Below are 20232 nucleotides of genomic sequence, written 5' to 3'. Positions count from 1 at the left end.
ATGGTGGTGGGTCAAGCCAATCTCCAGAGCCATGTGGCTGCCACCACCATTTTCCCTGACGCCCCCTCAGATGTGTCCGATCACGATGACCTTATCCGCCCTATCCTGCTGATTTTCACTTGCTCCCGGCTGCTTTCCACCGCTGGTTGAACAAGGATTCAAGAACGACCTCACTCTGAACCAGACTCCACTTGACTGGTGTCCTGCTACTTCTGGATATTCAGCCAGCCTCGGGCTTGCAGAGACCGCCACCCTTTGACCAGATCGATCTGCTCAAGAACGTCCATGCCGGCCACTCGCGAGCATGGATGAACTGGTCTCAGATACAATACACCGTCAAGGACACTTTTCGAAGAAATTGCTGTAGATGTGTACTCACTGAAAAACATCAATGCTTGCTAGCTGTCGCCGTCACGAGGAACAATTGTCTAACCGGAGTGCTGACCAGACCCGGAGGCTACGTCCCGTACTGTATCATCAGTGGACGATCTACCCCGTAAGAGACCTGTTTTGGGCAGGCGTCTGGAGACTTTGCTGTTCCAACTACATTGGGTGTGTCTCGTGGCCGGCCAACCCATGCGATTTGCTGCGCGAGGGCACAGTCTTTCTGTAAGCACTTTACGTCAAAATGCTTACCAGGTGCAATTTCAACCCCAGTCTCGTCACGCGGAAGCTTGAGGGGTCCCAAAATGCACCGATCGAATGACAGCTTTTGGAAGCCAATGGCAACTCCCCGTAACCGAACCGCCTTCCCGGTTCCAGTATGCCCAAGATGCCCCTGCAGATCGCGTCTGCGGCTGGTTGATATTGACGTCCACTTACCGGGGTCGGTCACAAGTGAACGGTCCAGGCGTACACCCTCCAGCACTGTTATACTCATCCTTCTCCGTAGTCCGGCGACCCATACGGAGTACATGATTGTCTATCAAACCGTGCGTGGTTTTTTTGAAAGCCCGTTATTGCACCGTTGGACCTGCATCAACTTTACTAGAGTGGATAGTGTTTGCACCAGGTAAAGTCCGCATGTATTGCTATTCCGGAAATTACAGCTGTCGGCCTTGCCGATACGCCTCGAGACATGAAAAAGTAACAGCATCAATGTCCCCATCAACTCAACCTTACCATATTGTCACCAATGGTGTAACATGTCCATGCTTATCACGCAGCCTTGGTCTTGTTGGAAGGGATTTCCAGCCTCCGATGCTCTCCGAGTCTTGGTCGAGCCTTGACTCGACGACTATGTACCTAGATCGATTAATTCCGGTCAGCTTGTTCCTGGACTTTGGGTATTCGGTTTACATGCAATTTCGCGCCTCTGTCTTTACAGTAGATCTCCAAAAGATCATCAACGATCTCAATCAATATTGTTTCGGACAGCCGCATGCAACATGCCTTCATGAACAGTACAGACCCCCGGAGGGTTGAAGACACTCAGGGGGCTTGTTACACATTGGATCAAAGCTTCTCGCCAGCCTAAACAGGCGGCCCAGAGTCCCGGTAGCCCTGGGGCTGATCAAAGAATCCAGTGGCTTGGACCCTGAGGCGTAAGTTGGTAATACAGTAATCATTCGTAAGTTTCACAGACACTGTACAGGGTATGGAAACTTTTGGGAAAAGTACAGGGCCCTCAGGCCACTGGAATCTGTACATTATTGGGTTGCCACATCGACGCGAATTTAGATGGCTTGCAGCAATGCCACACATCAACTCAAACCTTGCTAGAACCTTGATCATGGACGTTCGAGGGCCTGGAATGTCCCTTTTCTTCACAGCAGTGCGCAAGGGCTGGCTGAAAAGGCCACGCGTGCTCCTGGCTCATCGTACTTCTCAAATCTGGATGCCTCCTTCCCTGACTACCCCTTGATGAGAATTTCGAACTTGAAAAACGCTTGTTGCAGCGTTCGACATGGAGCGGCAATTGCCCGAGTGAAACGACGTGATTAAAATGCCAATAGCAAACCCAGTGCAGTGACCCTCAGCCTTACGACACTTCTTCTTCGCGAGGCGTCGTGCCATCAGAGATGCGGTTCTGCCACTTCGGTCCCTGCAGTTTCCCTGCAGGGATTCTTGCAGCCCTGCCCAGCCAAATGGCTCCAAAGCTCTGGTCTGAGGTCTCTTCTACTCGGCACGAGGGTGATTCTGAGCGCGTTCTTCGGACTTCTCATGTCTTGGTTGGCAAGGACATCTCATACTAGGAGATGACACAGATGCTGACTGCGACTCCGAGAGTGCCTTCACGGTTGAATGCTAACAAACAGTCACGGGCGTCCTCATAGCCTTGGGTCATGTGTTGGGCATCATGACCTTGACTTTTTCTTGACATGCTCTCGAAGCGTTTCTTTGATCACAGGCGTAAAGGTGCTTCTAATAGGTTGCAAAGCCTTTTGTGAGAAATGGCCTCTCCCTGGCGATCCCGACAGCACTGTAGATAACCCGATGCTCGGGGGAAAAGCTACACTAACCCCTTCTTCTGGTACTGATTTCTCTAGTCTTCCTTCCAGATATAACAGAGCTGAGCTCGGTGTCCGTACCGATAGTCTCTGCCGGGTGAGGGCAGTGCCGTTTTAACCAGTGGAAGATCCGAGGAGTCTCGCAGGACCTCATCCAGGGCGCGGACACCTCCTGCGCTGACATCGAGCACAAAGTCGATTCGCTTCACGTGCTTCGGCAGGAAGGACACTATTTCCCTGACGGGGACGAACCCCCGCCATGCATAATCACTATCGACAATGCCTTTCAGTTCCTGCAACGCTCGATGATATTCCCGCTCCGGCAGATCGAACGAGAAGTGACGATCGAAGACATACAGGTCGAGGACGAGCTTTGGTCGGGACAATGTGTCATTGCCGAAAGAGGCAACATACTCCTTCAGGTGTGGAATGGCTTGCCACAACAGGTGCGTCGAGGGCTGGACGATCAGAAGCTCCAGATCGGCGCATTTGTGATTTATAATGTCCCAGACCCTCCTCGATCCCTCGCCAACTAGCCAGCAGTTATTATGGACTGTGAGTGTCCGGATCGATGCCAGAGCGATGTCACCCAGATGGCAGAAGGTGGTCAGGTCAGCGGGCAGCTGAAAGTTATTTGCACTATATGCGAAACGAAGGGCGTCGGTTCCAACGGCCCTGTTCACTCTAAAGATGGCAGTCTGGAAAATCGGCTCGGCGAGGTCATTCTTGTCCTGTAGCTGCAAGGGCGCGAGGCTGCCTGGTCCAAGAGGAATGGGCCACGCCCGATGACAAAATAGATGCTTGTATATCTGATGGCGAACTTCGAGCGGTAGATCAAGCAGACCGATCGATCCGTGAGCTGGTCCTGATGACTCTGGATGATCCGAGGTCATGATGGACTCGTTTCACCGCAGGTGGCCTGACATGCCTTTAGGGCCTTGAATGTGTGTGTGGCCTAGAAATGCTGGGAGTATATATATATATTTGCCGCAAGGTTGAGGCGAGTCGAGTCGAGTCTCGAGAAACAAACAAACGTGCTTACTGGAAAGGAAAAGAAAACACTGGTGACCCAGGCAAATATATAGATATAATTTGGTAGGACGTATATAACCGGCTTCGGAAATAAATGATCAACAGTGGTGCCGTGTCATCTGCACCGCCGGAAAAGCTGAAAAAGCTGTCCAGATGCCTTCTTCGGTGAGTGACATTTGGGAAAAAGAACAATGCAGGAGCGTGGATTGTCTGCGAATGACAAAGAGGAGAAGAAACGAGTGATGTGCTCAACTCCTCTGTGGATAAAAATCGCAGCTGGTGGGCGAGTTGAGTCAGTCCGAGAGGGCCGTTCTTACCCCTAAAGCTCCATATCACGTGAGAACGGGCCAACGATTTGCGGAGGGCTGCGGATGACGTCGTGTGCGTGTTCAGAGCTTCCTCGACTCTCTCTCTCGTGCGAGTGTCGAGTAAACCCCGTACGAATAACCTAAAGAGCTTTCGAATCTCGACCTGAAACGTCTTTCAACCGTCCCTATATATCATCGCTCTCTCTTTTGAAGCCTCACTGCCTCACACCTTTTTGTTGTTGTTGGTTTCTTCTGTATGTGGCAACCGAAGCCTAGTAAAGGCTGGGTATCCAACATGTTTCGAATGGTAAGTTTTTGTCGTTTGAAGTTTCCTGGGGACAGAGGGGACGAGGGTTGTCACGAGACACACAGAGAGAGAGACACACACACACACACACACACACACACACACATCTTGCCTCCGAGTGAAAGGGAACACGCATCACTGACTCGTTCAAAATGTTAGTCCAAAACCCTCGACGTCATCACCCTCTTCCACAAACCCTCCATCTCGGCGTCGGTCCGGGTCCAAAACCTCCTCAAGCAGGCGTCGGCCCAGGCGGAGCAGACGGCCACCGAAGACCAGGCCGCCGATCACACGGCCCAAAACGAGACGGTGACCAGGGATCCCTTTGAACTGGAGGTCACCGAGGCCGCACCCACGCCGGACCAGCTGAAGAGCATCTTCGAGTACCTGGGCGGTGGGGGTGTCGCCGGGGAGCTCGTCAAGGGGGCGGCGAGCCAGAGCGACGCCCTCAGGAAGGTCAACGAGGATGCCAACGCCTTCACCAGACCCGTCGTCGTGGATTGGGGCAGGGGAAAGGCCGTAGTCGGGGACAAGAAGAGTGAGATTCTGAAACTGTTGAAGGCGGACGGGAAGTAAGGAGGACAGGACACGTTGACATACCCTTACGAGTACTCATGGCTCGCATGAACGCACATACATACAGGGCGAGTGAGTACGTGAGCGAGCGAGCGGTTGATGGATGACAGTGTGCAATGGAATGAACGGAACCTTCTGCATCCAGGACAAAGCCCATTCGAGATGCTGAACGTGGTCACATGTTTTCAAAGTTCATGGTGCACAAGGGACGATATTAAAATCCGTTACGACGGTGTTGACATCGAATCTCGACTTCTTAAGTTGCCATGCCACACTTCTCAAGACCAAAACTACGTAGGATTGTTCCTATGCCCCGGTTTCTTGCCTTGGTCAAATCCATACCACTTTCTGAGCATGGTGTGCGTCGAGTCTTTTTCTAGTTAGAGGATAACATTGATCGCTGATTCCCATGATGAAACATTGCGACCTCTCACATGCAGTTCTTGCCGATGATATCACCAGCGTTCCTATCGACCCAGATCTACCACACATGAACAGCAAATTCCACGTCCAATACTCTATAGTCTGCATGTCGCCTTTTGCATCGAGGCGAGTATCCCAGGGTGTCAATTGGACCAACGAATTCAGGCTTGTATCGGGAACGACTGAGCGACAAGGTAAAATATCAACCACCAACTCATAATCGCGGGAGAGAGAATAGAGACCCATGAATGATGTCTACTTTCTCGTCTGTCGACCCTGAACGAACACCAAAATGACGAGCCAAGTGAGGCGGAGTAGAAACTCAAGCACAGGTAAATTGTTCCACCTTGTCTTTGTCCCTCGATGTCCAAGGGGCCAAGATCTTGAAAGGGCAATTTTACAAGATCTCGGGAAGCAGCAGCAGGTGTTTCCCACTGGCTTGCCATGTCTTGAGCGGTCGTTGTGAAACAATGCGAGGGGAGGTCTGGTACGGCACAAGGGGTTCAGAATCAGGAGGTAGATTGACTTGCATCATCAGCGTGCTTCACACACGTAAAGAGACGTCTTGACTGTCTCCCCCTACATCAAGCCAAGTGTCTTGAGAAGGCCTTGAATTTCCAAGTGACAGTGGAGTTGCTGACGCGGAGCTCTATCTTGGTTGCACAGAGTACCGCCTGGGCGCAAGGCTGGGCATTGTAAGAGGAGGCCCTGTGCAGTCACGCAAGAGAAGTTGTCTTAGTATTGTTTCATGAGAATGGGTGTATGGTGCTCATAACTCGGCGGTAGACGAAGTGTCAGTTCTTTGGTGACGCAGAGAGGCAACTTGAGGTGTCAAGGTAAGGTGTTGGAAGTAAAGAAAATGAAGAGATGGTAGTCGAGTATTTACGAAGGTCAACTACCTACCCAGGAATGGAGAACTTACGGGTGGCAGCCAAGGGCAGTGCCGCCTATTTAGTACCCGTTAGTGCGTACGCCCAGGAACAAGATACCTTGCGTACCTGCGTGAAGACAGCCTCGCAACGACGCGCCTACAGGGTGCCGTACAGTGCTTAGCAGGCACTGCGTCACCGCCCAAGAATGCCTCCTTCGCCTCACCCAACCAAGGGCTTCGCGCGCTCCTTGTCTCCCGCCCAGATCCGTTGCACAGATGCCAGATAAAAGTACGTTTACCCTGGTCCATGCCCAGCGACATTCCACCCTGAGGTCGTTATTAGTTTACTCCATACATCAAAAAAAGCAGAAAGCCCCCCAACTTGAGTCGTCGGCTGGAGACTCTTTGTTTGCCCTCTTTCACTCTCTTCAGGACCTTTCACTCCTTGTGACTCTAGATCTTGCCTTTCAGATCACACTCGTTTCAAAAATAACGAAATCTTTCGTTCTACGTGGATTCGTCAGTCGCTACCTATCCTCAACGCCACCACTTCAGATCTCAACCGTTGAATCTCCCCCACAGTCCGGGATCTTCGCATACCCTAGGCGATCGCCCCCACGACCCATCAAAAAAGCCCTCGTGAGCCTAAGCGAACTGGCTGTTAACAACGACATCAACGGCCGAAGATCGTGTCTTGCCGGTTGGAAGTCGGAGAAGGGGCTGCAATAGACACAAAGGAAGAACCCAGAGCACCAGCGCCTGGTCAACGTTCAGTCGAAAGAGTCAAGAATTCGCACTGTCCCAGTCAAACCACAATGAAGCCATTCAGGCGAAGATCCACCGGATCGTCCCTCATGTTAGCCCTCCTGCTATGCATCCAACAATCTCAAGCAATTACCCTCGACCTCCAAAACACAGATTCGATAAAATCCGCGGCCAAGATCGTAGCCAACGATATGGTCTCATACTACACCGGCTACCGGCCAGGAGACGTGCCTGGCAATCTACCAGCACCGTACTACTGGTGGGAAGCGGGAGCCATGTTTGGAGCGCTCATCGACTACTGGTACTTCACCGGGGACGATTCCTACAACGCCATAACCACCCAGGCAATGCTTCATCAGGTCGGTCCGGACAAGGACTTCATGCCTCCCAACCAAACCAAAACCGAAGGAAACGATGACCAGTCGTTCTGGGGAATGGCTGCTCTTTCCGCCGCAGAAAACAACTTCCCCAATCCTCCCCAAGACGAACCTCAATGGCTGGCGTTGGCTCAGGCAGTGTTCAATACCCAAGCGGCTCGGTGGGACACAACATCCTGCGCTGGCGGTTTGAAGTGGCAGATTTTCTCCTTCAACGGTGGATACAATTACAAGAATACCATCTCGAACGGCTGTTTCTTCAACATGGGTTCTCGCTTGGCCGTGTATACCAAGAACCAGACCTATGCCGATTGGGCTGACAGGATGTGGGACTGGTGCAGTGCGATCGGTCTTCGGGATGACCAGTATTTCTTCTATGACGGCAGTGACGATCTGCTCAATTGCACCAAACTTGATCATCTGCAGTGGACGTACAATGCGGGCACGTTCCTGGTCGGCGCTGCGAACATGTACAATTATGTGAGTGAGCCACGGTTCGTGAGGTAAAGACACTGCTAACCCCTTTTCCAGACCAATGGCAGTCCGGTTTGGGAGAGCCGCCTGAACGGTATCATCAGCGGCATCAACAAGATCTTTCTCAAAAACAATATCATCTACGAACAAGCTTGCGAACCTGTGGGGACCTGTAATATCGATCAACGCTCGTTCAAAGCTTACCTCGCGAGATGGATTGCCGCCGCTATAGTCAGAGCACCCTTTACCTACGATCGACTGAAACCCATACTGGAAACATCGGCACAGGCCGCGGCGGCATCATGCACCGGAGGGGTCAATGGCACCTCTTGTGGACTGCGGTGGACCACCGGTTCGTTTGACGGGAGCACTGGTGTTGGGGAACAAATGTCAGCTTTGGAGGTCATACAGTCGAACCTGATAACCGTGTCTGCCGGTCCAGTCACGGAAGGGTCAGGAGGTACCAGCAAGGGCAATCCTAGCGCCGGTACAACAAGCGATATTGGTCCTGGAGACCTCCATGCGCAGCCTGTAACAACGGCAGATAGGGTTGGGGCCGCCATCTTGACGGTTTTGATTTGCTTGGTCGTGATGGGAGGCGCTTGGTGGATAATGGTCTGAACTTATCGCAGCACTTTGCATTCATGGCGTTGAATACAACATGGCAACCATTTGGAAGAGAGCGGCATTACAACGGTGTTTCTTAGTTTCTGGCTTGAGTTGAAGTCACTCGCGAGAAACCGCCTTGACGAAGAATCGAGAGTGACGTTCCTGAACTCCTATGAGATGCCCTGATGTCCCGGGGCAATACAACGGGGAGTTTATGTGTTAGAATAGCTTGAAAAGCCGAGAGTAGAAAGACTCGAGCGACTGCCATGGCCGGAAGATGACATTGCCGTGATACCCTGGAATAGAATCCATATGATTTTGTTGTACACATACATCTTTGCCTATAAGAATTATGATTTCCTCATCAATCGTTCATAGATTTCTGATAACGCCTGTTTGGAGATGGGTAAGATGTCGAAGGACTTGAGGTCGTAAGAGGCGATGCTATATTCGTCGATTGAGTATGCTAGAATCCCCAAATGAACGGATCCTCCGCATCGGATGAAGGCTGTTGGCGTGTTCATGACAAACATTCCGAACCACCTCTTGAAGGTCGGTTGGGGGGAAGAAAGATCACAGGTCCGAGATGAAGGTAACCTGTACTCCATAGCCTTGCCGCCTGATTGTCTTCTTTTGCATCAAGCTCGCGGAGAGTGCGATCGTGGATGCCGGCATTCAGATCGAACAACAAAAAAGCCTAGGTAGCGTGCCGAGAGAATGATTCGTCCCCCCCTTGAATGTGGCTAGTACTGTCATCTTCCCTGCGCCTGGGCGGCTCTCATCTCCTCCCTCATCTTTTGTTGCAGCGCCTTTTCCTGCGTCTCTTTGAGTTGTAATTCCTCCCTCGCCTTGGCCTGCGCCTCGGCGGCGGCCGTCCAGATGGGTTTGTCGGACTTGCTGTACTCCTTGAGCTGGCCGAGGAAGACCTCGTAGTCCTTCGTCCGCTGGTCACGGAGCTCGAGGTTGCGCTTCTGTAGGTCGGGGCTGAACCGTTTGAAGACTTCGCCTTCGGATGGGGTGACACTGTCGGGTATAAAAGGTCAGAATGGGGACGCGACGGGGGGGGAGGGCTTTTTTGGGTGTCGTCGTCTTTTGGACTTTTGGAACTTTTCTTTTGGCCAGACTTACTAGTACATCAGGGCCGGACCACCGATGCAGCATGTTAGAAAGCTGGGGTGTAGGAAGTCAGCTTGAGCTCTGGGTTGTGACGATCTCGTAATGGTACAGTATGATATGGCAATGCAGAGTGGGATACGAGGAAGGTGCTACATACACTGCTGCCATTTTGGCGTACATGCCGCCTCGAGAGGCCATGATGAGGAGTGTGGGTGAAGTCGTCTGCGTGTGTGGCGCGTCGATAGTTCTAATCTGCTCACAAACTGGATTGAATGGCGTTCTGCTGGGTGGGCGACACAGCTCACGAAGGCAAGGGCGCGATGGATGGATTGTCGTTACATGTCGAAGGAGATCTGGGGATCGATCGACTTTCAATGATGCATGGACATTTCTTTTGGAGTAGCGCTTGAGCCACGTGACGTCCCGTACTCTTCAGCGCTTTAATTAACATAGTTACGGGGTACTTTATATATTTAGTTAGGAGCCCTTTAGTCTCGCCCGACTTTGCACGAGTAGAAACTATAGTTTCTAAACTCAGTGCTTGAATAATACAGTGAGAGTAGTTTATCGAAGAGCCTCATTCTCTGGGCGGTATGAACGGACTGAGACTGTACAACTGAGTCCGTAACAGAACCCTGTGTCCGTTAAGCTTGCGAGAAACTCTCGTGTTGATAGAGAACATGTACTAATAGAATATGCCAGGTTTCTCGTAGCCCTGCCTTTCGACACTGCTAAGATCTACTTACATCGCCTATTTCCCAAGCAAGGCTGAGCCCCACGGGGTGTGCCAGACAAAGCCGGACCTGGGCGACAGTTGATTGGTTACAGCCCGTACCGAACTTACCGCGGAAAGCCCGAGTCTGCTGGCAAGTAGTTTTACATTTCTAGTTCGATATCGGGCAGAGATGATGAGAAGGAGGTACCAGAGATCGACCTTTGGAAATTCAGCCAGGACTTTTAGACCCAGGCAGGGCGGCAGGCTCCAGCCTCTTATGGCCACTAGAGGATCAGAATCTCTGCGACCGAACTGCTTCAAGCTTCAAGAGACGTGTGGGAGATGCTAGCCCAATTTCGAGTCACCAAGGATAACCGTGGACTTGCTCTCGTGATCTAAGCTCGCACCGTGACAACAGCACCTAGCGAGATAGTCACCGACTTGGCTCCGTTGACCGGATAGCCCTGAGATATACTGAGTGTCTCAAGCAGTGTAACCCCCATCAGCAGAATAGACCGATCCTGTAGTAAAGGCTGAAGAGTCGGAGAGAAGGAAGGCAATGGCTTCCGCCATTTCTTCCGGTGTCCCCATTCGTCTTTGAATCTGTCTTCCAAGCAAGCTGTCCGTATCAATGTCCTTGTCGACCGCCGCAGTCATAGGCGTTGCGATGACCCCAGGAGCAATTGCGTTTATCCGGATTTTTGGATTTTCTCTCGCAGTACACCTGGTCAGGCCAACAACAGCGTGCTTGCTAGCAGTATAAGATGCCCCTTGCGCAATGCCCACCAGTCCAGCGACACTGGCGGCATTCACCTAGCTCCAGTGAGAAGGATGTCCCCAACACATCGGCCCTCGGAAAACAGAAACTTACAATACTGCCGCCGTCTGAGATTCGTGGGATCTGTGCTCTGAGGCAATTGTAAACGCCTTTGGCGTTCACTCCAACCACGAGATCCCACAGATCATCCGCCTCATCTTGGACAAGACCACCGATTCCGGAGACGCCAGCCAGGTTGGCTGCTCCATCGAGACGTCCGAACCGTTCAATGGTGGCATCGATCCATCTCGTGACGGCTTTGGAATTTCGCACATCGAGAAGGGTTGTGGCAGCGGATGGCAGAGAGGCCTTTGCCAGGCTTAAATTTCTTTCATCGATATCGCTTATCGCTACTGATGCTCCTCTGGCTATCAAAAGCTTTGCCGTGGCAAGACCAATGCCAGAGGCTCCGCCAGTGATTGCGATCTGTATCAGGAACTCATGTTAGCAGGAGCTAGAAAGCATGAAAAGTTAAGCAGTACGAACAACTTTATTACCCAACGATGACATATTTATGACGGCGAGTTTATAAGAAGATCAATGAAACGGCCGAAGAGAAGGCTCAGACACGAGAGTGCTATATATTTGACTGTTGAGCACCAAACATCGCTAGAGATTCTTCATGTGCTTTGTATAGTATAGGTAGCAGCGTAGGAGATTGATCAATGAACTTTTATCAACCAAGGCTTTCGGAAGCGGAAAAGGTACTCGGCATCATTAGATCGCGTTCGCAATGGAACCCGACCAGCAGTCCCACAGTATACGTGCCGGTCACCGCGGTTCGGTTCTCCGAACCACGGGAATGAACTCGACTACAGAACACTCAAATGGTGGGAAATTGAGTCACAAGGGAAGGGGGGAAACGTTGACAATCCCAAAGTCTGAAGAATTCAATGTTGACAGGGTACAGATCGCCTTCGTGATGCCATGGCAAGTGCCTCCTTGGTGAGACTACAGAAAAGTCAGGAAACTCTCTTCACGAGTCATATAAGCACTGTACCTGAAGCTGTGAAGGCACGAGCCGACAAACATGCATTCTGATGAGATAGGATTCATTCGCACGTGTCTCTATATGCATCATCGACATAGTAATGAACGGGAATTTACTGACTTATGCCTTGGAGGCACACTGTAGGGGAAGTAGAGAAGAAATATGAGTCATGCTATAGTTGTCTTGATTTCCCTCACGTGGATACTTCTTGTTCTTCGCCAACGTGGTTGTAGATCCGAACATTACCATCGCGGGTGAAGATATCATGGCGTATTTGAGACATTCTGATGGATGCGATCCTCCAGCGAGCGTGAACGTCGCGACTATAGGTCTCATGGTAATAGCCGTAGTAGACTACTTCTCGAATGTTACCCTGGAGGATCTGGATTCGTTCAATTGCCGCCCACGTCCCTGACGCGTGGTCCTCATCAAGTACTTCGATGTCGGGAGTCGTCACCTGGAGAGTGATATACAGCCCATCAAGCGCCTTAGGGATCCAGTCGCGTAGGAACTCTTTTCCTTTATAGATCGGGCTGTCTGCTTGTCCTGGCGCAGGGTTGAATTGTGCCGTGGCGTCTTCTGTTAAACATGCCGCCCAGGCATCCCAGTTTCGTTGCTGAATGGCCCGGACGTAACGCGATTTGAGCCTTGTGATTTCGAGGCAGGCTTGAAGTCGGAATAACTGGTTGTCAAGGGACATTGTTCTGGTCACCACACTTGTCAACCACTGGAGGGCACAATGAGTCTATCATAAAGAGTGGCTACGCACTTTGGACTTGCCAGCCCTTTTGCCGACTTCCGCTGTAATGCTCCTTGTGGAAGACTATTTTTTTGCAGGCAGGTTTGAGAAACCGGTTCCGGCGAGAAGGGTCGTTCTATAGTCAAGGAGTATAGATGCGTTTCCCCAACTACTTACTAGATCTACCCAAGACATCTCCTTAATCAAGCCGGACCTGCTTAGATTCGGTTGACCGTCCTCGGCTCCTGCGATGGGAAGGTTTAGATCGTCAATGGAAAACCCTGTTGGCCTGGACAAGCGTTAGGTAGTTGAGAACGGTCAGAGTAGGGAGTGTTTCTCACACATTCCTGGGTCTTTTCTTAAGGGTTGCATGAGCATTTGTCATATACTAGATTCGAGCTTTGCTCACATCCTTCAATCCTTCTGGGGTAGAAGCTGTTTACAGAATTGACACCGGACAAATGCGAAAACTACATGACCGTGTTGCGAGGCCCGGCATCTTCTGTCTACGCCAGCGCCACTAACGGGCGAGCTTCTCCATGCTATAAGAGGGACAGAGGCCAGGAGGCAACTAACACGATACAAATTAGGGGGGGGAACGGGCGTGAAACTGCCAACGGAAATTTAATGTGAAACGAGAGCCGCGGGTGATAAGCCGCGGAAAAAGAAGTATAGCATATTGTACGGAGTCTAATGACCATGCAAGCCACGTTATTACGACGGGTACCGAGGATCCTCCCAAGGCTATCAAAGTGATCAATGTTAATAAGAACCGCCATTGGCAAATCTTTTCATCACGGCACTGTCGCGCCGGTTGCTCCTTCTTACCTCAAGTCCACACTCCAAGTCTCCATAGCATCACGACTGTCGGATTCTTTCAACTTCTCTCCACGGAGAACAAAGCGGGAGATGCAGAGGATCTCCTTTTCAAGCGTAGAAGGAAGATACGAAGAAGTCGTGGGCGTCACCCAACCCAACCTTGTAGGAGCGCTTGTCCCACGTGACCTCACATGGCCATAGGCGGCTTAGGCATAGTTGGGAACCCTTTGGCCCCGTCGGAGAGTGGAAGAGCCTGGCATTGTACCATTATGAGACCCCTAGCTGTGCCTACTGTACAGTATGGGCATTATTAAGGTGTTTGTAGCCTACAGCATGCATGCAGATCTGGTACTCCGTAAAATATACGGAGGACCTGTCGAGGAATGACTCGAGCCTAATACTTAAAGCCAAATCGAAATCATGCGACTCACTTAATGCTCTTGATCAGACGGCCGTAACAAGAGTCAAGTCTCGTAGTGGTCGTACAGGAAGTGTCTACTGTACAGCTACACCGGATGCACGACACCTGCCGATTGTGCAATAACCTATCCGTTCGTACTCCGTGTGTCCCTGTATTACTCCCGTAATACTGAGTGTGAGCCATTAATGCAAGCACTTATGTTCAGTAAAAGACCAGGCTGGGATTTTAGGCGGGCGGATTCCCACGGAGGTGAGTGGATGGTAAATGGCCTCAGTGTTCGTCAGTTGCCCAGAGCACTGCCTCGCTTCACCAGATCAACGGGCTAGATTGTCAGCCACCAAAAATGTCCTTCGGCCATGATGACCTAAGCTTCCATTCCAGTGGGCTTGTTGTCGAGGGATGAGAAATGAGAAAATATATCGCAAGAATCCTACGCGTAATAGGAGCGTGTCTTTTCAATGTGACCAATGTTCCTTGAGACATGAAGACTGGGAGGGTGGTACCAAATTGCAGATCAAACAAGGAATCGTCTTCTACTTTTTTTGAAGCAACGAGTCGAATAGCCATCACGTGCTGATCATCAGGGAGGCAGCTCCCAAACGCCTCAAGTCTCCAGGGCCCTGTGGGTGGCCAAAGTTGCGTGTCGAGCCTCCGCCCCCTGCCTAGTGAAGAGCCCGGGTTTGGCGTCGCAGCCAAAGCGCCAGATTTACCCAGCCCGGCGTCAGCTTCTCGCCAACCTCCAGTTCGTTTTATCTTTCATCCCCATTCTCACCGTTTGACAACTTCGCTACCTCTCCATCTGCATCCAATTCATCCCAAAAGACCATCTCTGATTGTCACAAAGTTATCCAGCACGACGACAGCTGACCCCTCCGACAACACCCTACCCCTTTCCGAACCGTCTCTTTATCTGCACGCATTACATATCACCAGCAACCATGGCTGATCGAGAGCAACCCTACGACCCCTACATTCCTTCGGGCGGACAAGGAGGCGCACCTCCCGCTGGAGGAAACCAGAGAACAGCTGCTCTGCAAGCGGTACGTGATATACAAAATTCTATACATTCGGGGGCGCATTGAGATGAGTCTTGTTGTTACTGGCGGCGGCGATATTCTGCTGCTCAAAGTGTCGCACGTGGCATTCTTGTCTGAGGTGGCATCAAGAGCTTTCGCCGCGGCTCGCCATTAGCCATCTCGAACGTATAGCGCCCATCGACTTATGAATCTGTGATTTCCTGTGAAAGAAGCTCTACTGACATATCTTGCTATAGCAAATCGATGACACTGTCGGTGTTATGCGAGAGAACATCAATAAAGTATCACAGAGAGGCGAAAGACTAGACTCGCTGCAAGATAAGACCGACAATTTGGCCGTCTCGGCGCAAGGATTCAGAAGAGGCGCCAACCGCGTCCGAAAACAGATGTGGTGGAAGGACATGAAGATGCGCATGTGCTTGATTGTTGGTATCATTGTCCTGCTTATCGTTATCATTGTCCCAGCTGGTAAGTCATCTCTGGCCATTTCCATGAGGCCAAAAATGCTGACCTTCACACAGTGGTCGCTACCCGACACTAGATTGATCGATGATCGAGCATGACGACGGCGATGACCACCACAGAGCGAGAACAACTTTCCTGACGACATGATAACCCAGACTTGATCTTTTGGGCTAGTGACTGTACAATATGAACTGGTCGAAAGGACTCAACGCTTTCTTGAATGCATGCGATAGGTTTCCTCGACACAATCACTCCAAAGGATTTACGAAATCGGCAAAACATGTCCTTTGAACTTCTGGAGGAGAATTTTTGAGAGCGTGATGATGAGCACTTGCATAGTGCTTCAGGCGTCCAGGCGCGATGGGACTGTAGGGCTACTTGTTACAATAATACCATGAGCTCTTTTGACCAAATGTGGCACCAATGACACCCGAATCAGGCTGCACGGAATAGTCGTTCCATACTCTTCTGAGAGGGTTTCCAATAGATTTAATCGAAAGCCCGGAAGCACTGACATGTGCCTATGGAACGGTATCATTAGCGATTGCGATGTGCTTTCTCGTGCTCCGTATCTTTGTTTTACGTGGCGTACTTGTAGTACCGCTTCAATCGCAGTGTCTTGAAATGATTGTAAAAGTCCATACCCTAGTCGGTAGCCGCCCAAATTTCAACAATACATTTCTTCCGCTCAATAGGTATTATATTGTCGCCCCTCCGTGGCAATTACGCTCTATGGCTCGATCGATCTGCAGGGAATTGTCAATGTCCAATGTTTGTTGCAGCACTAGTATGTAGCCCACGTTGAGTAGAGGGTTCGAAAAATTTTCCTAGAAGCCGAAGGTCGGAGCCCTAGCAAAACGGCCCAGGACACGCCACCATTGGGAATCGATTACCCATGGCAGTTGGGGTTGGCTGAAGAAGACTCATAATCATCCCCCCGCAAATATTTTGTCCTCTGGGTATTGCATGCTGCACGAGAAAAAAAAATTGTTATCAGGGACTTCCTGTATTTTCCGCATCTCTTTGCATAGTTGCTTCGGCGTCTCCAGGTTAGATTGGGTGGTAGACCTCTTCCTGCTTGTTGTTCTGGCTCAAAAAAATACTCTCCTCTCCGCCTCGACCGCCGACTTATCCCAACCGCAGCCCTAGAGCGACGTCGACTTTCGACCCGTTGAAGTTGTTTCTGGCTGCCGCATGATCTGAAGAACAATGTCGGCGATAGGTGCAGCTGCTGCGCGGGCAGCCAACCGAGCTGCAGCGGCGTCTGCTGTCCGTCCTCGATCCTCTCGAGCTCTACGTCTTGCTCGATCCTCCCGATCTCTGATCGCTTGCCCGATCACCTCTCGACGATCCTATTCGTCTCCCTCTGCCGCCAACCCGTCTACGAGGTCTACAGTGGTGCAGCTGCTGAGCAACATTGGGTCCAAGAGGGAAGTGCAGCAATATCTTTCCCACTTCACCTCGGTCTCTTCCCAGCAGTTCGCCGTTATTAAGGTCGGTGGAGCTATCTTGACCGAACACCTCCAGACACTATCCTCCGCCCTTGCATTCTTGAACCACGTTGGTCTCTATCCGGTGGTCGTCCACGGCGCAGGCCCACAGCTGAACAAGATCTTGGAGGATTCCGGTGTGGAACCCCAGTTTGAAGATGGCATCCGGGTGACCGACCCAAAAACCTTGGGCATTGCACGCGCGCTCTTCCTGGAAGAGAACTTGCGCCTCGTCGAGGAATTGGAGCGGTTAGGTGTGCGTGCCAGACCGATCACGTCGGGTGTTTTCACGGCCGACTATCTGGACAAGGAAAAATATAACCTCGTGGGGAAGATTAACCATGTTGACAAGAGACCTATTCAGGCCGCTATTCAGGCAGGCTGCTTGCCAATCCTGACTTCGATGGCAGAATCCAAGGACGGTCAAGTCTTGAACGTCAATGCTGACGTCGCGGCGGGTGAACTGGCCAGAGCACTACAGCCATTGAAGATCGTCTACCTGTCTGAGAAGGGTGGGCTGTTTAACGGTGACACCAAGGAGAAGATTTCAGCAATAAATCTCGACGAGGAGTATGACCATCTGATGACGCAGTGGTGGGTTCGACACGGTACGAGGCTGAAGATCAAGGAAATGAGAGAGCTCCTGATGGATTTGCCTCGAACCTCCAGTGTGGCGATCATCCACCCAGCCGATCTGCAGAAAGAACTGTTTACTGACTCGGGAGCCGGTACTTTGATCCGCAGAGGTAACAAAGTCCATGTCAACACCTCCATCGACCAATTCGAGGATATCGACAAGCTCAAAGAAGTTCTCATTCGGGATCGCGCCGGCCTCGATGCCAAGGCTGTCGTTGATCAGTATGTTAAGGGCCTGCACAACCGTGAATTCAAGGCGTACTTCGATGAACCCATGGAAGCTTTTGGCATTGTGTTGCCACCCAACGGAGAAACCACTCTGGCTCACCTGGCTACGCTGACCATTACCAAGAATGGCTGGCTGACGAACGTCGCCGATAACATCTTTGTTGCCATCAAGAAGGATTTCCCAAAGCTGATGTGGACCGTGAAGGAAGATGATGAGAACCTGACTTGGTTCTTTGACAAGGCCGACGGTAGCCTTTCCAAGGACGGCGAGGTTCTCTTTTGGTACGGCCTAGAAACCAGCGACGAGGTTAAGGATCTGATGGTCGAATTTACGAAGCACGGTCGACAAATGTTTGGTGACATTAACCTCGAATCCAAACTTGTCCGTGCTGCGCGAGCTGCTTCACAAATGGCAAGCAAGGCAGCTCAATCGGCTGGGCTCGCACAAAAGAGAACATTTTCGACACAGGCGAATCCTTTGCGCTCTGCACGACAGGCACGCTATGTGACACGACCCGCTCTCTCCGTTCGCACCTATGCTTCTACTACCAACCCCAACCCACCTCTTGGTGCGAAGAACAGCTCCAACCCCAAGCCGTCAAGGGTTGCCCTCATCGGAGCCCGAGGCTATACCGGAAAGGCTCTTGTCGATCTCCTGAACCGTCATCCCAACATGGATCTGCGCCATGTTTCTTCGCGAGAACTGGCCGGACAGAAGCTCAAGGGATATGATAAAAGAGAAATCATCTATGAGAATCTGAGCGTGGAGGACGTCGAAAAGATGGAGGAAGAAGGTGCCGTCGACTGCTGGGTCATGGCTCTTCCCAATGGTGTCTGTAAACCGTTCGTGGATGCCATCGACCGTGTCGGTAAGAACAGTGTTATCGTAGACTTGAGCGCCGACTACAGATTTGACTCTGCCTGGACTTATGGTCTGCCCGAGTTGGTGGATCGTGCTGCCATTGCCAAAGCCACTAGAATTTCCAATCCTGGTTGCTACGCGACGGCAGCTCAGATTGGAATTGCTCCTTTGGTTCCATACATCGGAGGTCAGCCTACGGTCTTTGGTGTCTCTGGCTATTCTGGTGCTGGTACGAAACCAAGCCCAAAGAACGACGTTCAGAATCTCACAGACAACATCATTCCCTACTCCCTGACCGACCACATTCACGAACGCGAGATTTCGACGCAGTTGGGAACTCCGGTGGCTTTCATCCCTCATGTTGCTGTGTGGTTCCAGGGCATCCACCACACAATCAACATTCCCTTGAAAGAGGAGATGAAGTCGAGAGATATCCGAAATTTGTACCAAGAACGCTATGCCGGAGAGAAGCTGCTCAAGATCATCGGTGAAGCTCCATTGGTCAAGAACATCGCTAACCGCCACGGTGTCGAAGTTGGTGGCTTCGCTGTTCATTCGAGCGGGAAGAGAGTGGTCATTTGCGTCACCATCGATAATTTGTTGAAGGGTGCTGCGACGCAATGTCTTCGTAAGTCTTTTAGTATCCGTCACGAGAGCTTTTACTGATAATGGGATCGCAGAAAACATGAATCTGGCCTTGGGCTATGGAGAGTATGAAGGTATCCCATCAGAGTAAAGGAAAACAACATAGGCTATGCCTATGTCGCCTTGGGGTTTTCTCGCCTCATACGCTGAGAAAGTGCTATACGCTTCCTGCGCCCCTGGGTTTCGGAAAGCTTACAGGTTTGCGAATGGACGTTTTGATCTTTAGCCGGGGTGTACAGCGCACTCTTCCCCGGCACTTGTCTAGGAAACGCGATAAAGGGGGGATAGAAAAGCAAGTTCCAGTTCATATAAATTCCGCGTTTTAAAGACCAAGAATTAGGTGGACACGCTATAAGATACGAGTTCGCCACATCTCGATGATCTTGGGCTTGATGCGAAGGATTTTTCTACAGTAAACACGGTCGGGTTGTGGAGTTTGTAGGTAGGTAGGACTGGGCATCAAAGAGATGGTGGCCACCGTGTCGCAGTGTGCTCTTGGGAATTGTTTCTGGACAACGGGAAAAAAAGAGATAATGATGACGATGGCTTCAATTGAGATATGTGGTGTTTATTTTTCTTTTCTGGAGGCTCTGTTTTTCTTTCGAATTCCAGCGCCAGAGTCGACTAACGATACAGTCAAGTCAACTTTTTTGTCTGGCGTCCGAGTTCGTCGCGTTCCCCATCTCGTCCTTTCAATGCCGTTGCACATGAGGCACTCCTCCTACACAAAGGTACATTTTTACTTTACTGAACGTTTTGTTGCCTTTTTGGTTTTTCGACCGACCGCCTTCACTTCACTTTACTCTGCACCACAAAGAAGGGACCTCTTCAGACTTTTTTTCCAGAACACCATACCGTCCTCATTCCCAAATCACCACTTACCTCTCCATCTCTCTCTCTTCCTGCAGGACACCACAGAGTCTACACTTTTCTCCAGGGGCGGGGCATTGTTTGGCTACCTCAGGGTGGTGATTGCGACGCCATGTTCTACAGCCACGAGAGTACGTTTTTGTCTTTGTTGGTTTTAGTTTTCTTCACGTGAGCCCGAAAGGGGAGGGG

General features: G+C 51.0%; 8 protein-coding genes across 9 annotated transcripts; 4 read left to right on the top strand and 4 right to left on the bottom strand.

Annotated features, from left to right (window-relative positions):
- Nucleotides 1-2101: 2101 nt before the first annotated feature.
- On the bottom strand, nucleotides 2102-3472 carry PV06_02784 (uncharacterized protein). Its single transcript, XM_016403508.1, has one exon. It carries the CDS (start codon nucleotides 3341-3343, stop codon nucleotides 2486-2488), a length of 858 nt encoding a protein of 285 aa, XP_016267405.1. The 5' UTR covers nucleotides 3344-3472; the 3' UTR covers nucleotides 2102-2485.
- A 437-nt stretch (nucleotides 3473-3909) lies between these two features.
- On the top strand, nucleotides 3910-5203 carry PV06_02783 (uncharacterized protein). The gene is made up of 2 exons (XM_016403507.1): nucleotides 3910-4097; nucleotides 4257-5203. The coding sequence occupies exons 1-2, from the start codon at nucleotides 4047-4049 to the stop codon at nucleotides 4671-4673; spliced, it is 468 nt and encodes a 155-aa protein (XP_016267404.1). The 5' UTR covers nucleotides 3910-4046; the 3' UTR covers nucleotides 4674-5203.
- A 1101-nt stretch (nucleotides 5204-6304) lies between these two features.
- Nucleotides 6305-8513, top strand: PV06_02782 (uncharacterized protein). The gene is made up of 2 exons (XM_016403506.1): nucleotides 6305-7589; nucleotides 7641-8513. The coding sequence occupies exons 1-2, from the start codon at nucleotides 6783-6785 to the stop codon at nucleotides 8202-8204; spliced, it is 1371 nt and encodes a 456-aa protein (XP_016267403.1). The 5' UTR covers nucleotides 6305-6782; the 3' UTR covers nucleotides 8205-8513.
- On the bottom strand, nucleotides 8280-9643 carry PV06_02781. 2 transcript variants are annotated; one of them, XM_016403504.1, is made up of 3 exons: nucleotides 9466-9643; nucleotides 9321-9362; nucleotides 8280-9215 (listed from the first exon to the last, which is right to left on the bottom strand). In XM_016403504.1, exons 1-3 carry the CDS (start codon nucleotides 9504-9506, stop codon nucleotides 8945-8947), a joined length of 354 nt encoding a protein of 117 aa, XP_016267401.1. In that variant the 5' UTR covers nucleotides 9507-9643; the 3' UTR covers nucleotides 8280-8944. The 2 variants fall into 2 exon arrangements, with proteins under 2 accessions (XP_016267401.1, XP_016267402.1); XM_016403505.1 differs by having other exon boundaries at nucleotides 9321-9643.
- Nucleotides 9644-10506: 863 nt separating this feature from the next.
- PV06_02780 (uncharacterized protein) lies at nucleotides 10507-11350 on the bottom strand (the record flags this gene model as incomplete). Its single annotated transcript, XM_016403503.1, has 3 exons — nucleotides 10507-10836; nucleotides 10895-11266; nucleotides 11327-11350. The coding sequence occupies 3 exons, from the start codon at nucleotides 11348-11350 to the stop codon at nucleotides 10507-10509; spliced, it is 726 nt and encodes a 241-aa protein (XP_016267400.1).
- Nucleotides 11351-11936: 586 nt separating this feature from the next.
- PV06_02779 (uncharacterized protein) lies at nucleotides 11937-13181 on the bottom strand. Its single transcript, XM_016403502.1, has 3 exons — nucleotides 12914-13181; nucleotides 12601-12859; nucleotides 11937-12535 (listed from the first exon to the last, which is right to left on the bottom strand). The coding sequence occupies exon 3, from the start codon at nucleotides 12529-12531 to the stop codon at nucleotides 12025-12027; it is 507 nt and encodes a 168-aa protein (XP_016267399.1). The 5' UTR covers nucleotides 12532-12535; nucleotides 12601-12859; nucleotides 12914-13181; the 3' UTR covers nucleotides 11937-12024.
- Nucleotides 13182-14261: 1080 nt separating this feature from the next.
- On the top strand, nucleotides 14262-15927 carry PV06_02778 (uncharacterized protein). Its single transcript, XM_016403501.1, has 3 exons — nucleotides 14262-14850; nucleotides 15084-15315; nucleotides 15369-15927. Exons 1-3 carry the CDS (start codon nucleotides 14749-14751, stop codon nucleotides 15386-15388), a joined length of 354 nt encoding a protein of 117 aa, XP_016267398.1. The 5' UTR covers nucleotides 14262-14748; the 3' UTR covers nucleotides 15389-15927.
- A 354-nt stretch (nucleotides 15928-16281) lies between these two features.
- Nucleotides 16282-19969, top strand: PV06_02777 (N-acetyl-gamma-glutamyl-phosphate reductase). Its single transcript, XM_016403500.1, has 2 exons — nucleotides 16282-19156; nucleotides 19209-19969. The coding sequence occupies exons 1-2, from the start codon at nucleotides 16522-16524 to the stop codon at nucleotides 19262-19264; spliced, it is 2691 nt and encodes an 896-aa protein (XP_016267397.1). The 5' UTR covers nucleotides 16282-16521; the 3' UTR covers nucleotides 19265-19969.
- Nucleotides 19970-20232: the final 263 nt, after the last annotated feature.

This window comes from Exophiala oligosperma, assembly GCF_000835515.1.
Source record: "Exophiala oligosperma strain CBS 72588 unplaced genomic scaffold supercont1.2, whole genome shotgun sequence".
Classification (NCBI taxonomy): domain Eukaryota; kingdom Fungi; phylum Ascomycota; class Eurotiomycetes; order Chaetothyriales; family Herpotrichiellaceae; genus Exophiala; species Exophiala oligosperma.
This window is presented reverse-complemented; position numbering and strand designations above follow the sequence as displayed.